The sequence below is a fragment of the Eleutherodactylus coqui genome, chromosome 5 (assembly GCF_035609145.1).
Source record: "Eleutherodactylus coqui strain aEleCoq1 chromosome 5, aEleCoq1.hap1, whole genome shotgun sequence".
Taxonomy (NCBI): Eukaryota; Metazoa; Chordata; class Amphibia; order Anura; family Eleutherodactylidae; genus Eleutherodactylus; species Eleutherodactylus coqui.
Window position 1 is genome coordinate 7,393,826 of NC_089841.1, and position 16,755 is coordinate 7,410,580.

The 16,755-nt window shown below is 47.0% G+C and overlaps 1 protein-coding gene across 1 annotated transcript in view; it reads right to left on the bottom strand.

Annotated features, from left to right (window-relative positions):
* Positions 1-16,755, bottom strand: part of LOC136627298 (zinc finger protein 585A-like) — a 104,443-nt gene that overhangs the window by 40,807 nt on the left and 46,881 nt on the right. Inside the window, exons 5-8 of the mRNA XM_066602288.1 lie at positions 11,807-11,901; positions 11,638-11,713; positions 11,458-11,528; positions 11,221-11,326 (exon numbers count right to left, since the gene is read on the bottom strand). Coding sequence (XP_066458385.1) covers positions 11,221-11,326; positions 11,458-11,528; positions 11,638-11,713; positions 11,807-11,901 — 348 coding nt within the window. The remainder of the gene's footprint in view (positions 1-11,220; positions 11,327-11,457; positions 11,529-11,637; positions 11,714-11,806; positions 11,902-16,755) is intronic.

Genomic DNA, 16,755 nt, shown 5'->3' on the forward strand with positions numbered 1-16,755 from the left:
GAAGGAGATAGGTGGTGTACTGGAGCGATGACAGGGGTGGAAGGACATAGGTGGTGTACTCGAGCGATGACGGGTGGAAGGACGTAGGTGGTGTACTCGAGCGATGATGGGTGGAAGGACGTAGGTGGTGTACTGGAGCGATGACAGGGGTGGAAGGACATAGGTGGTGTACTGGAGCGATGACAGGGGCGGAAGAACATAGGTGGTGTACTGGAGCGATGACAGGGGCGGAAGAACATAGGTGGTGTACTCGAGTAATGATGGGTGGAAGGACGTAGGTGGTGTACTCGAGCAATGATGGGTGGAAGGACGTAGGTGGTGTACTGGAGCGATGACAGGGGTGGAAGGACATAGGTGGTGTACTGGAGCAATGACAGGGGCGGAAGAACATAGGTGGTGTACTGGAGCGATGACAGGGGCGGAAGAACATAGGTGGTGTACTGGAGCGATGACAGGGGCGGAAGGACATAGGTGGTGTACTGGAGCGATGACAAGGGTGGAAGGACATAGGTGGTGTACTCGAGTCATGATGGGTGGAAGGACGTAGGTGGTGTACTCGAGCGATGATGGGTGGAAGGACGTAGGTGGTGTACTCGAGTAATGATGGGTGGAAGGATGTAGGTGGTGTACTCGAGCGATGATGGGTGGAAGGACATAGGTGGTGTACTGAAGCGATGACGGGAGGAAGGACGTAGGTGGTGTACTGGAGCGATGACGGGTGGAAGGACGTAGGTGCAGTACTGGAGCGATGACAGGAGCGGAAGGACGTAGGTGGTCTACTGGAGCGATGACAGGGGTGGAAGGACGTAGGTGGTGTACTGGAGCGATGACAGGGGTGGAAGGATGTAGGGGGTGTACTGGAGCGATGACAGGGGTGGAAGGATGTAGGGGGTGTACTGGAGCGATGACAGGGGTAGAAGGACGTAGGTGCAGTACTGGAGCGATGACAGAAGTGGAAGGACGTAGGTGGTGTACTGGAACGATGACAAGGGTGGAAGGACGTAGTTGGTGTACTGGAATAACAACAGGGGTGGAAGGATGTAGGTGCAGGACTGGAGCGATGACGGGTGGAAAGACATAGGTGGTGTACTGGAGTGACGACAGGGGTGAAAGGACGTAGGTGGTGTACTGGAGCGATGACAGGGGAGGAAGGACATAGGTGGTGTACTGGAGCGATGACAAGGTTGGAAGGATGTAGGGGTGTACTGGAGCGATGACAGGGGTGGAAGGACGTAGTTGGTGTACTCGAGCGATGACAGGAGTGGAAAGACATAGGTGGTGTACTGGAGTGATGACAGGGGTAGAAGGACGTAGTTGGTGTTCTGTAGTGACGACAGGGGTGGAAGGATGTAGGTGGTGTACTCGAGCGATGACAGGAGTGGAAGGATGTAGGTGGTGTACTAGGGTGACAACAGGGGTGTCAGTCACACTAGAGCAGACTGATGAGACGGGATCTGTGCAGGCAATTACAGATTTTCTGACAAAATGGCGTCAACAAAAAAATCTAAAATAAACGAGGCTTTGTACAACGATATGGAATGAAAAATAAAAACTGTGGCTAGGAGAAGGTGGTGGCAGAACTCGTTTTTTTTATTGCTGTTCTGCTATTAAAAATATCTTTGAAAAAAATTAATATAAAAATTATTAAAATCCTTGTAATCGTACTGAGACACAGGACAAAGTTATCAGGGCATTTTTGCTGCTGTGTGTATGCCATAGAAACAAGACCCCTTAAAGGAGATGTCCCGAGGCAGCAAGTGGGTCTATACACTTCTGTATGGCCATAATAATGCACTTTGTAATGTACATTGTGCATTAATTATGAGCCATACAGAAGTTATAAGAAGTTTTTTTACTTACCTGCTCCGTTGCTGGCGTCCTCGTCTCCATGGAGCCGACTAATTTTTGGCCTCCGATGGCCAAATTAGCCGCGCTTGCGCAGTCCGGGTCTTCTGCAGTCTTCTATGGGGCTCCGTGTAGCTCCGCCCCGTCACGTGCCGATTCCAGCCAATCAGGAGGCTGGAATCGGCAGTGGACCGCACAGAAGAGCTGCGGTCCACGGAGGAAGAGGCCATCTTCAGCGGTGAGTAGAGAAGTCACCGGAGCGCGGGGATTAAGGTAAGCGCTCCGGTGAGCTTTCTTTACCTCCCTGCATCGGGGTTGTCTCGCGCCGAACGGGGGGGGGGTTGAAAAAAAAAAAAACCCGTTTCGGCGCGGGACAACCCCTTTAACCACCCGCTCCCCAAACACAGTGGAGCTGCACTGACTTTCCTAATTTCACTTAGAAATTTTTAAAACTTTTTTAGTACGTTATATGTACATTAAATAGTGACAAAAAAAAGGAAAAACCCTCTTCTTTCAATCCAAAAATATCCACACAATTATAAATAGTCGTTACTGTGTGACACCAAGTCTATGGCAGACGCGTTTCCAAAGATACTTATTTCTTGATCACCGCTAACCAACTCACACGGTGCCCCGTTATAATCAGTAACGGACCAATCACTGTACTTGTGTGCGCACTCCACGAGCCCGATAGAAATACAGCAAATCATTTGTAAGGTTTAGGTCCGCTGGTAAAAGAGTTCCCAACTTCAATACCCAGAATGCCTCTCTGCTGTGGACAAACCGTCTCCAATCTCCTTTTCTTCAAGGTTTTTTCCTTCTTCAGTACTGCAGGATCGGAATGACTTTAGTGACCCGAATGATGTGCCAAAAAATGGCTGCAACTTCTGAGGCGTTTCTGTTCCCGGTCATCACTTTGCCCCATAATATGGGTTTTTAACCCAAATAGTGCCGCCTGGCACATTTTATTACAATCTGAGCAAATTCTAAACATGGTTACTGTGACAACTGATAGATATTTTACAAATAAACTCTAAAAAATGTCAAAAGTGAAGATGGAAAATGAGTTGTAGTCCCACCTCTACAAGCTGCACATCCAGCGCTATCACATGTAAGAGAGTCCCATCTGGGACAACCAACACCGAGGATTATACCCCGATGGGAAATACCATGGAGATAGCGTGTTTGTTGAAGTTCTATTTCTTTTTGGAACACGTTGCCCTTTCCAATATTTTAGAATTTTGTCCGGTTTCGGATCGGTGGAGACGAGGAACACCGTTTGTTCACAGTTTGTAAAGGTCTACTATAAGCGTTGGAGAATACCCGTCCGTTCTTCACTTGACCATCCAATCCTCATACAAGACCTTCCTGCCCATCTTATTAACCCTTTTTGTAGCTCTCTTCAGCATCCCGTCTTTGTATCCCCGATGGTTTAGTGGCTTGTGCAGATCAGCTTCAGCTTATTTAGGCACACATACGCTTGGATCTAATTAATTCTCCTACCGGTGTCGCGTTAACGGCCTGAGACGGGTGACAACTCTTGGCTTGTAATAATACATATGTGCTCATGCAGTACTGGTGAGAGACATTTTAGTGACACTTACTTGAGGAAGGGGAGGGGTGGTTACTGAAAGCCATTAACATATCTTTTGGGCCGAAGGGAGGGACTCTGCCTTATTTTCCAGCTAAAGGAGATCTCCGCTCCCCCTTCCTCAAGTAAACGTCACTAAAATGTCTCTTACCAGTACCGCATGGGCGCATATGTATTATCCTAACCCATCTTTTTTACCCCCTTTTATTTCCAGTTTGTTTTTTCTCTGTTCTATATGCTGCTCTCCATGCGGGGACACAAGAGGGTCTCCTCGGATTCCCACTGCATCACCATACAGCTGCCCTTCTTGCATCATGGCGCTGTCCTCCACCTGCTGTGGAACATTCGGCTAGTAGAATAGGATTATCTGCATAACATTTCCTAAAAATGGAAGTTTCCACTTTTAAAGTGGTTTTATTCCCATAGAGAGTGAGATGAAGAAAGGCTGCAGTCACATCCTCTGACCGGCTGGTGAACTTCAAGTCATATCGATGATCATTGAGATACTCTACGAAGTCCTGTGCGGTCCCATATAAGAATGATCTCATCTAATATATATATGGGTTAGAATGAGAGTAAATACATAGTTCCTCCCACCAAGCCATCATCACATTAGCCATCGCCGGAGAGAACCTCCACCCCATGGCGCCCCCGTCATCTGTAGGTAAAAATTACCAGCAAACATGAAAAAAAAGTGTTCTAAAAGATTCTGAAAGCTCATTATGATAAACTCTTGTAGCTTCTGACTGTATCCTGTGTTTAAGATGGAACCTAACAGCAACGATGGCTAAATGATGTGGAATACAGGAATATAAACATTCTACATCCCATTAACCACACATACCCATGTGTTTTACCACATCCTTACTATCTCTAATATCCAGGAATGCGCTGAACTAGTGGCTGCCAGGCCCCCAGTTACAGTCCTGGGTATAATAGATGATGGGAGAGATCTCTGTACTGACCCCTGATATATCTATACATAGTTATTAGAGCGCCACCTTGTTACAGTCCTGGGTATAATAGATGATGAGAGAGATCTCTGTACTGACCCCTGATATATCTATACATAGTTATTAGAGCGCCCCCTTGTTACAGTCCTGGTATAATAGATGATGGGAGAGATCTCTGTACTGACCCCTGATATATCTATACATAGTTATTAGAGCGCCCCCTTGTTACAGTCCTTGGTATAATAGATGATGGGAGAGATCTCTGTACTGACCCCTGATATAATATACATAGTTATTAGAGCGCCACCTTGTTACAGTCCTGGGTATAATAGATGATGAGAGAGATCTCTGTACTGACCCCTGATATATCTATACATAGTTATTAGAGCGCCACCTTGTTACAGTCCTGGGTATAATAGATGATGAGAGAGATCTCTGTACTGACCCCTGATATATCTATATATAGTTATTAGAGCGCCACCTTGTTACAGTCCTGGGTATAATAGATGATGGGAGAGATCTCTGTACTGACCCCTGATATATCTATACATAGTTATTAGAGCACCCCCTTGTTACAGTCCTGGGTATAATAGATGATGGGAGAGATCTCTGTACTGACCCCTGATATATCTATACATAGTTATTAGAGCGCCCCCTTGTTACAGTCCTGGGTATAATAGATGATGGGAGAGATCTCTGTACTGACCCCTGATATATCTATACATAGTTATTGGCGCGCCCCCTTGTTACAGTCCTGGGTATAATAGATGATGGGAGAGATCTCTGTACTGACCCCTGATATATCTATACATAGTTATTAGAATGCTCCCATGTTACAGTCCTTGGTATAATAGATGATGGGAGAGATCTCTGTACTGACCCCTGATATAATATACATAGTTATTAGAGTGCCCCCTTGTTACAGTCCTGGTATAATAGATGATGAGAGAGATCTCTGTACTGACCCCTGATATATCTATACATAGTTATTAGAGCGCCACCTTGTTACAGTCCTGGGTATAATAGATGATGGGAGAGATCTCTGTACTGACCCCTGATATATCTATACATAGTTATTAGAGCGCCCCCTTGTTACAGTCCTTGGTATAATAGATGATGGGAGAGATCTCTGTACTGACCCCTGATATAATATACATAGTTATTAGAGTGCCCCCTTGTTACAGTCCTGGTATAATAGATGATGAGAGAGATCTCTGTACTGACCCCTGATATATCTATACATAGTTATTAGAGCGCCCCCTTGTTACAGTCCTGGTATAATAGATGATGGGAGAGATCTCTGTACTGACCCCTGATATATCTATACATAGTTATTAGAGCGCCCCCTTGTTACAGTCCTTGGTATAATAGATGATGGGAGAGATCTCTGTACTGACCCCTGATATAATATACATAGTTATTAGAGCGCCACCTTGTTACAGTCCTGGGTATAATAGATGATGAGAGAGATCTCTGTACTGACCCCTGATATATCTATACATAGTTATTAGAGCGCCACCTTGTTACAGTCCTGGGTATAATAGATGATGAGAGAGATCTCTGTACTGACCCCTGATATATCTATATATAGTTATTAGAGCGCCACCTTGTTACAGTCCTGGGTATAATAGATGATGGGAGAGATCTCTGTACTGACCCCTGATATATCTATACATAGTTATTAGAGCACCCCCTTGTTACAGTCCTGGGTATAATAGATGATGGGAGAGATCTCTGTACTGACCCCTGATATATCTATACATAGTTATTAGAGCGCCCCCTTGTTACAGTCCTGGGTATAATAGATGATGGGAGAGATCTCTGTACTGACCCCTGATATATCTATACATAGTTATTGGCGCGCCCCCTTGTTACAGTCCTGGGTATAATAGATGATGGGAGAGATCTCTGTACTGACCCCTGATATATCTATACATAGTTATTAGAATGCTCCCATGTTACAGTCCTTGGTATAATAGATGATGGGAGAGATCTCTGTACTGACCCCTGATATAATATACATAGTTATTAGAGTGCCCCCTTGTTACAGTCCTGGTATAATAGATGATGGGAGAGATCTCTGTACTGACCCCTGATATAATATACATAGTTATTAGAGCGCCACCTTGTTACAGTCCTGGGTATAATAGATGATGAGAGAGATCTCTGTACTGACCCCTGATATATCTATACATAGTTATTAGAGCGCCACCTTGTTACAGTCCTGGGTATAATAGATGATGAGAGAGATCTCTGTACTAACCCCTGATATATCTATACATAGTTATTAGAGCGCCACCTTGTTACAGTCCTGGGTATAATAGATGATGAGAGAGATCTCTGTACTGACCCCTGATATATCTATATATAGTTATTAGAGCGCCACCTTGTTACAGTCCTGGGTATAATAGATGATGGGAGAGATCTCTGTACTGACCCCTGATATATCTATACATAGTTATTAGAGCGCCCCCTTGTTACAGTCCTGGGTATAATAGATGATGGGAGAGATCTCTGTACTGACCCCTGATATATCTATACATAGTTATTGGAGCGCCCCCTTGTTACAGTCCTGGGTATAATAGATGATGGGAGAGATCTCTGTACTGACCCCTGATATATCTATACATAGTTATTAGAATGCTCCCATGTTACAGTCCTGGGTATAATAGATGATGGGAGAGATCTCTGTACTAACCCCTGATATATTATACATAGTTATTAGAGCGCCCCCTTGTTACAGTCCTGGGTATAATAGATGATGGGAGAGATCTCTGTACTGACCCCTGATATATCTATACATAGTTATTGGAGCACCCCCTTGTTACAGTCCTGGGTATAATAGATGATGGGAGACATCTCTGTACTGACCCCTGATATATCTATACATAGTTATTAGAGCGCCCTCTTGTTACAGTCCTGGTTATAATAGATGATGGGAGAGATCTCTGTACTGACCCCTGATATATCCATACATAGTTATTAGAGCGCCCCCTTGTTACAGTCCTGGTTATAATAGATGATGGGAGAGATCTCTGTACTGACCCCTGATATATCCATACATAGTTATTAGAGCGCCCCCTTGTTACAGTCCTGGTTATAATAGATGATGGGAGAGATCTCTGTACTGACCCCTGATATATCTATACTTAGTTATTAGCGCGCCCCTCAGCTGTCCTTTTCTAAACTAAACAAGCACAATTTTGATAACCTCTCTGGGTATTGTAGTCTGCCCATTCCATTTATTACTTTAGTTGCCTCCTTTGTGCCCGCTCAAACTCTGCTATTTCCTTCTTGAGTACCGGTGCCCAAAACTGTATACAATATTCCATGTGTGGTTTGACCAGTAACTTGTAAAGAGGAAGAACAATGTTCTCATCATGGGCCTCTAGACCTCTCCTGATGCCCCCCATGATCCTATTTGCCTTGGCAGCAGCTGCCTGACACTGGTTGCTCCAGTTAAGCCTACAGTTACCTAAGATCCCCAAGTTGTTACCAGGTCAGTGTTATGGGCCATTTACGTGTAACAATTATCGCTCAAAATTAGTTCAAGTTAACGAATTTGATGGATAATCGCACAGTGTAAATGCCAAGAAAAATGGCTCACTATTAGTTTACTATCGCTGGCTTCTCGTTACGTGTAATTGCTCCCCAATCAGCGCTTTATATAGAATATGAAGCACTGAGTGAGAAGCCTGCGATCCAGCGAGAAGTCGCTCCGTGTGAATGCCTGCAGGAGCGCTGACGACCTTAGTGGTGACATCAGTGCTCATGCAGTCATTTAAACGACTGTTGGCCCATGTGAAAGGCCATTACCCAATAATCTCCCACTTAGTGTGCAATGGTGACATGGATTTCATTTACATTTATTAGTGTTAAACCTCATTTATCACTTTTCTGCAACCTCCTTGCATCCTCTCGTGTCTTTACGTAGTTTTGTATCATCTGCAAATATAGATATTTTACTGTTCAATCCTCCTCCAATACTGCCCCTTGTGGTACTCCACTAGTAACAGTGACTCCTCCAATACTGCCCCTTGTGGTACCCCACTAGTAACGGTGACCCCCTCCCATACTGCCCCTTGTGGTACTCCACTAGTAACGGTGACCCCCTCCAATACTACCCCTTGTGGTACTCCACTAGTAACTGTGACCCCTCCAATACTGCCCCTGTGGTACCCCACTAGTAACAGTGACTCCTCCAATACTGCCCCTTGTGGTACTCCACTAGTAACAGTGACTCCTCCAATACTGCCCCTTGTGGTACCCCACTAGTAACAGTGACCCCCTCCCATACTGCCCCTTGTGGTACTCCACTAGTAACGGTGACCCCCTCCCATACTGCCCCTTGTGGTACTCCACTAGTAACGGTGACCCCCTCCCATACTGCCCCTGGTGGTACTCCACTAGTAACGGTGACCCCCTCCCATACTACCCCTTGTGGTACCCCACTAGTAACAGTGACCCCCTCCCATACTGCCCCTTGTGGTACTCCACTAGTAACGGTGACCCCCTCCAATACTACCCCTTGTGGTACTCCACTAGTAACTGTGACCCCCTCCAATACTGCCCCCGTGGTACCCCATTAGTAATGATGACCCAATCAGGGTATACACCATTTATAACCCGCCTCTCCTTTCTATCACTGACTCATTACTTACCCGCTTACACACATTTTCACCCGGACCGAACATTCTCATTTTATATACCAACCTTTTATGTGGCACAGTATCAAACACTTTGGAAAAGTCCAGATACACAAGATCCAGTGACTCCCCGGGCCAGTCTAGAACTTACCTCCTCATAGAAGCTAATCAGGTTGGTGTGATTGGAGCGACCTCTTATAAACCCATGCTGATACATTGTTATACAGCTATTTTCCTTGAGGTCCTCCAGGTTAGCATCTCTTAGAAACCCTTTCAAACATTCAAGTTCAAGTAAGACTTACCAGCCTGTAGTTTCCAGGTTCAGTTTTTGACTCCTTTTTGAATATCGGCACCATATTGGCTATGCGCCAATCTAGTGAAACTCACCCTGTCACTATAGAGCCCTTAAATGTAAGAAACAAGGGCTTATGTATCACATTACTTAATTACCTTAAAACCCGGAAGTCTATGTCATTGGGAACCAGCGATTTGTCTATTATAATCTTTTTAACACAGCTCTGCACTTCTTCCTGGGTTAGATTGGTGACATTTAGTGGAGAGTTTACTTTATCACCCTGTATCTCATCTGACATTTCATTTTCCTTTGAATACACTGGAGAAAAAGCTATTTAATAGATTTGTTTTCTCCTCATCACCCTATACAATTTTTCCTACATTATTTATTAAACGGCCAACACTTTCAGTATTAATCTTTTTACCATTTATATAGTTGAACAGTTTAGGGTTACTTTTACTTTCTTTGACAATACGGGTCTTTGTCTTCATCTTTGCGGCTTTTATCTGATTTTTACATCATTTATATCTCTCCCCATAGGTTTTTAGTGTTATTTCGCTGCCTTCTTGTTTTAGTAGTTTAAATGCTTCTTTTGCTGTTTATTGTCCCCTTTACATCTTTATTAAAGGGGTTGTCCCGCACCGAAACGGGTTTTGTTTTTTTTCAATAGCCCCCCGTTTGTCGCGAGACAAACCCAATGCATGTGTTAAAAAAAAAAAACGTTTAGTACTTACCCGAATCCCCGCGCTGCGGCGACTTCTTCCTTACCTTAGTAAGATGGCCGCCGGGATCTTCACCCACGATGCACCGCGAGTCTTCTCCCATGGTGCACCGTGGGCTCTGTGCGTTCCATTGCCGATTTCAGCCTCCTGATTGGCTGGAATCGGCACACGTGACGGGGCGGAGCTATGAGGACCAGCTCTCCCGCACGAGCGGCCCCATTCACCAGGGAGAAGACCGGACTGTGCAAGCGCGTCTAATCGGGCGATTAGACGCTGAAATTAGACGGCACCATGGAGACGAGGACGCTAGCAACGGAGCAGGTAAGTGAATAACTTCTGTATGGCTCATATTTAATGCACGATGTACATTACAAAGTGCATTAATATGGCCATACAGAAGTGTATAACCCCACTTGCTTTCGCGGGACAACCCCCGTAAGTCAAACTGGTTTTCTCCTTTTCTTAACCCTTTTTTTCTGTAAAAGTATGAACCTTTCCCAGTAACAATTAAAGATGTTTTTAAACATTTCTCATTTCTTGTCCGTATTATTTTTGAGGACATTGTCCAAGTCAATAAGGTTAAGAGCATCTCTAAGCTGATGGAACTTGGCCATCAGGGAAAAACTGGGAAAAATTTCAGTACGCTGTGGATGCAGGCTCGTGCCTGCGTCCTGGGGGGGATTGCACAGCAATGCCAGCATGTAACACAGGAGAAGAGGCAGTGGTGTCACCCACAGGCGGTGATTGGCCTTCTTTGCACCTAGTGTGGTGCTTAGCTAAGATGTGCCAGAGCGTGTGCCTTGCTGATTATGGTCTGTCCCAAGTGTCAATTTGGCTTAATAGTGCGACCTGGGAGCCTCAGATGCACCCATGCATGCTGCCCCTGCTGTTCCCTATCCATTTCTGTGGTGTTTCCATCACTTTCTCATGTTTTCAGATGTTTCACACAACCTCCCCTATGCGGAGCATTGGTCAGCTTGAAAAATGCTTGAGTCTCCCATTGACTACAATGGGGTTTATTATTCGAAATGAGCTCGCGAGCATTACGAAAAGTTCGACTCGAGCATTTTGGTGCTCGCTCATCTCTTCTTATAAGGTTCTGAAGTAATCCAGCCAAGAGGTAGAGAAAAAAAATATATAATTAATTCAGAATAATGTTATTACATACCTGCGATAACATCTACTGGAATCTCCTCCTCCACTTCACTCTTACACGGGGGATCGCCTGTCATCCAAACTTCTTCCTCCAATTTAATGTCAGTCAGATCTTCCTCCTGATTTGTCACATGTCATAATTCAGTATACATACGGTGGACAGGAGGAAAATCTAACAATCACCAATAGGGAACACCAAGATCTATGAATGCAGGACTGTAGAGGTACTACAGGGCTCAACATCATCTACCTGCTGGTCCTCCGGGACATTGGGGTCTTCCTCTGGACATTTCTCAAGGGGATTTCTTCCTAGAAGTGCATCTGTAGGAAACACAGTGATGGAATACATTGCTCTAGATACAATAGATGATGAGATGATGGGAGGATGTAGGTGACCCTCAAAGAAGACCTCCCCCCCTCCCGTTCTTACACGGATGGTCGGCTCTTATGTCCGTCTCTTCTGCTCCATATTTAACTTCAACCTTAATATTAATCAGATTTTCATCCTAAACAGACAAGAAAAATCTAAAAAATGTGAAATGCTCTGTTGGTTCCATCACTTTATGGAGATATTTTGGTGAGACTTTACTGTCATCTACCTGCTGGCTCTCCGGGACATCGGGGTCTTCCTCTGGACAGTCCTGTGGGTACAGACGGGGTCGTCTCTCCGGGGGATTTCTCCTACTGGCCCCATCTGTGGAGACACACAGTGACGGAATACATGAGCTCCTGTATATATGTATATCATACACTTTGCTCATCACCTGCAGGGTTATCCATCAGGAAATAAAGTACAACATGGCTTTCACCCCCTGTACTGAGGTCCCGGGACCTTGTAGGCTACACGTTTGAAGTTCCTTGTACCCTCACGACTGAATGGAGGAGTGGGAGACAGCGGCTTGCTCCGCCGTAGTAACAAACTATATATATGTGACTTGGGGACGTGAATACAGCGGCAGAGCAGAGGGTGGAGGTGACTCCCAAAATACTCCTGATCAGAGTGTCTCCAGAGCAGCCGGCCTTGTTGGGTGTTCCTGATATGTAGTGGTTAGTAACTACCAAATGTGGTCCAAGGGAGGACAACCAGCGATTAGCGACAGAGTCATGGATACTCAACACTCATTGGGGAGCTTAGAAAACAAAAAACAGGTGAACAGAAAAGTCAGACTGTGGGGATTCATCAATGCTCATCAGTCAACTGCTGCTTTATTAGAGCAGTAAAGGTGCGTTCACACCTGCCTTAAGGTGTTACATTTTGCTGCTCCGTATGGCAGCAGGAAAACAAGATTTTTGTACTTACTGTGGATATAGCTACTGCCAGTAGGAGGCAGACACTAAGCAGAAAAAAGTGTTAGCTCCTCCTACTTCGCTATACCCTTCCTGCAGAGACTATCAGTTTGTATACAAACAATAGGAGGAGGCAAGCAGGCATGCCAACTACAACGCCCCGACGGAAATATATCTTAGAATGGCGCCATGAGCAACAACAAAGGGAATACGCGAACGAGAAGGAAAAGAATGTAAAGGAATTAACAATCTTGGGAGTCTTTTGGGACGTCCCAGAGCAGTCCTCCGGGAGTGGGAACATATATTATAATGTATGTGGTCAGTTTACAGATGCCTATAAAACCCAGCAGCTGAGGGAGGCGTCCACAGATGCTAAAGTATGCACTTGGTAAAACTTTGAAAAGGTGTGCAGAAAAAAAAACATGTAGCGCCTTGGTGCACCGGCATAGCTGAGGCCCCGTTAAATTCTGCCCACAAGGCTCCGACTGCCCAAGTAGAATGTGCCAGAACACGGCATAGAGATGTCCTGCCTCTGGCACGATAGTGTTACGGCACTCTGCCCCCCGAGCGCCAGGTGGGGTGCCCTGATCTTCCCGCACCCCACTGTCCCTGCCTACTTGCCTCGGCCCTGGCTAACCCCAGGCGGACAACTGGGTGGCGGTCCCTGCGCTGGCTAGGGACCTGGCGACTACCTAGATGGAACTACTAACGGGACAGAGTGCCGACAGAAGAGGCAGGTGGAACAGACCAACAGAACTTACAAAGCAGAGTAAGGCTGGAGATGGAGCTCACAGGCAAACTGGAAGGATACTGAGTAGCAACTAGAGCAGACGGAGACAGACCTGACTAGAGGCTAGCAGAACCAATAACTGGCAGTGAGCTCAGGTCACTGCCAGCTTTTTAACTTAAAGCCTCCGCCCAGGGGCGGAGAGTGGGAGAAGCCAACTCTCCCACTGTTGCATATGGAAGGTGGAGGAGAGCGGGCGGCACCCTACGGGCGGACACGCCCACGCCGCTGCACGCTGGCTGCTCCACGCCGCCGGGAGAGCCCCGACAGCAGAGCTCCGGGACGCCGGAGCCGACATCGGAGCGGCGCGCGCCGGCGGTGGGACCCAGCGCCGCCCTGCATGGTAACATTACCCCCCTTCTGACGGGGGACCTCCGGGCCCCCGGAAACTCGACCAGGCTTATCCGGAAAACGACGGTGGAACCGCTGTACCAACACGGGAGCATGAACATCACGTGCGGCCACCCAGGAGTGATCTTCTGGTCGAAACCCCTTCCAGGCCACCAAATATTGTAGGGTTCCTCGACACCAACGAGAATCCAGTATCTCCTGGACCTCGTATTCAACTTCATCCCGGACCAGGGTGGGTGGAGGGGGACCGGAGGTGGGCATCACCGAAGGGACAAAAGGTTTCAATAGCGACTTATGGAATACCCTGTGAACCCTCCATGTGGCTGGCAACCCCAGCTCGTAGGCGAGTGGGTTCACCACACGTGTGATGGCAAACGGCCCCACGTAACGTGGCGCCAGCTTCAAGGACGGGACCCGCAATTTGAGATTTTTAGAAGACAAGTATACCTTCTGTCCCACCCTGTAAGGTTCAGACACAGACAGACTCTTCCCACTACGCAACTGCATACGGGCCCCCGCTGCCTCCAAGTTTCTCTGTACCTCTTTCCATACTCCCCGAAGCGTATCTGTGGCGACATCAGCTGCAGGACAGACCGACGGAGTAGGGACTGCTGTAAGGAAGCGAGGATGCTGACCGTATACACAAAAGAATGGAGACACCCCAGTGGAAGAACAAAGGCGGTTGTTTAGTGCAAACTCTGCCAACGGCAGGAACTCTGCCCACTGATGAGCCTTTTCGCTAGCAAACAACCGTAAATATTGCACTAAATCTTGGTTCTTCCACTCAGTCTGACCATTAGTCTGCGGGTGGAACGCTGAAGAGAAGGAAAGCGACGTTCCCAGGTTTCTGCAGAAGGAACGCCAAAACTGCGACACAAACTGAACCCTGCGATCAGATACAATATTTTGGGGAACCCCATGTAGGCGAATTATTTCCTTTACAAAAATCGTGGCGAATTCTTTTGCCGAGGGTAGCTTTTTTAACGCCACAAAATGTGCCATCTTTGAGAACCGGTCGACCACCACTAAGATAGTGGTGCACTTCTGGGATTCTGGTAGGTCAGTGATGAAATCTACTGATCGGTGCGACCATGGACTGGAAGGAACCGGTAGCGGTCTCAGAGGACCCTCCGGAGGACGCCGCCGACTCATTGCGAGCACAGACCGAGCAACCCCTCACAAAGTTGCGGATCTCCTGAGACATGCCTGGCCACCAGAAGTGTCTGGAACAAAGCTCCAGGGTCCCCTGGAACCCTGGATGCCCGGCGAGAACCGACGAGTGAGAGGCATCCATGACTCTAGGGCGTAGAGTCTCTGGCACAAACCATCTGCCCTCCGGCACCCCCGAAGGAGCGTCCTGCTGAGCATCCTGTAGTTGAGGGACGAAGTTAGACTCTACAGCTGCCACCACCACGCTGGGGGCTAAGATCTTATCGGGAGTCATGGTCTCACTATCCGGTACCCCGAAACTCCGTGACAGGGCGTCCGCCTTCACGTTCTTCTTTCCTGGGATATATGTCACGACGAAATTAAACCTGGCGAAGAACAACGCCCACCTGGCTTGACGAGCTGTGAGTCTTTTCGCATTGGCGAGATATACCAGATTCTTGTGATCAGTATATACGGTAATTGGGTGTCTAGCACCCTCAAGATGGTGTCGCCACTCTTCCAGAGCCCATTTGATAGCCAATAATTCGCGGTTACCCACGTCGTAGTTGCGCTCTGCTGAATTGAACTTCCGCGAAAAGAACGCACATGGGCTATACCCAGACCTCCCACTGACTTCCTGCGACAATACTGCTCCTGTCCCCACTTCAGACGCGTCTACCTCAATAAAAAAGGGTAGTTGTGCGTCCGGCTGTATTAGCACTGGGGCAGTCGTGAATGCCTTTTTTAGACGGCTAAAGGCCTCAAGGGCTGCAGGCGACCACTTACCCAAGTCGGCCCCCTTCTTAGTCACGTCGGTCAGAGGTTGAGCAATAACTGAGTAATTCCCAATGAATTTGCGGTAAAAATTTGCAAAACCTAAGAACCGCTGGAGAGCCTTGAGGTTGTCTGGTCTGACCCATTGGGAGATTTCCGCTACTTTATCAGACTCCATCTGAATCTCCGTGGGTGAGATTACATAACCAAGGAAGGATACTTGTTTAGAACCAAATGTACATTTCTCTAACTTGACAAAAAGTTGATACTCGCGCAAACAGGTCAGGACCAACCTCAGGTGCTGCACATGTGAGTCCCAGTCAGGCGAGTACACAAGAATGTCTTCAAGATAGATGACCAGAAATACCCCCAGGAAGTCGTGGAAGACCGCGTTCATAAAACCCTGAAACACAGCGGGGACATTACAAAGTCCAAAAGGCATGACCAGACATTCAAAATGTCCTAACGGGGTGTTGAATGCCGTCTTCCATTCATCTCCCTCTCTAATGCGAATTAAATTGTAAGCCCCCCGCAAGTCCAGTTTGGAGAACCAGTGGGCCCCTACCACCTGATTCAACAAGTCAGGAATTAGGGGCAAGGAGCACTGGTTCTTCACAGTGATTTTATTCAAGGCCCGATAATCCACACAAGGCCTTAGTGTCCCGTCCTTCTTCTCTACAAAGAAGAGACCTGCCCCGGCAGGGGACCTGGACGGCCGGATATGTCGGTTGGCCAGAGCCTCCAAGACATAGGACTTGAGAGCTTCATGCTCACGGCCTGACAAATTGAAAATGGCTCCCTTAGGGATGGGAATGTCGGGAATCAGATCAATACCACAGTCCCACTCCCTATGCGGAGGCAGAGCCTTAGACAGTTTTTTGGAGAATACATCCTGAAAGTCTGACAAATACTCCAGAATGAGCACCGTATCTGTGGAGCACACAGCTATGGTAGACAGGCGATTATGACAGGATGATCCCCAATGAGTCAATTCCCGGGTGGACCAATCAAATTGGGGATTGTGCAGTGCCAACCAGGGCATACCAAGCACCACATCAACCGACATTTTTTCCATAACCAGGAAAGACAGTTCTTCCGAGTGGAGGATCCCCACCGTGAACTGTAATCTTGGGGTCCTCCATCGTACCAGGCCTGTAGAGAGGGGGGTAGCATCAATACTGGTAAAATGAATTGGCGTCT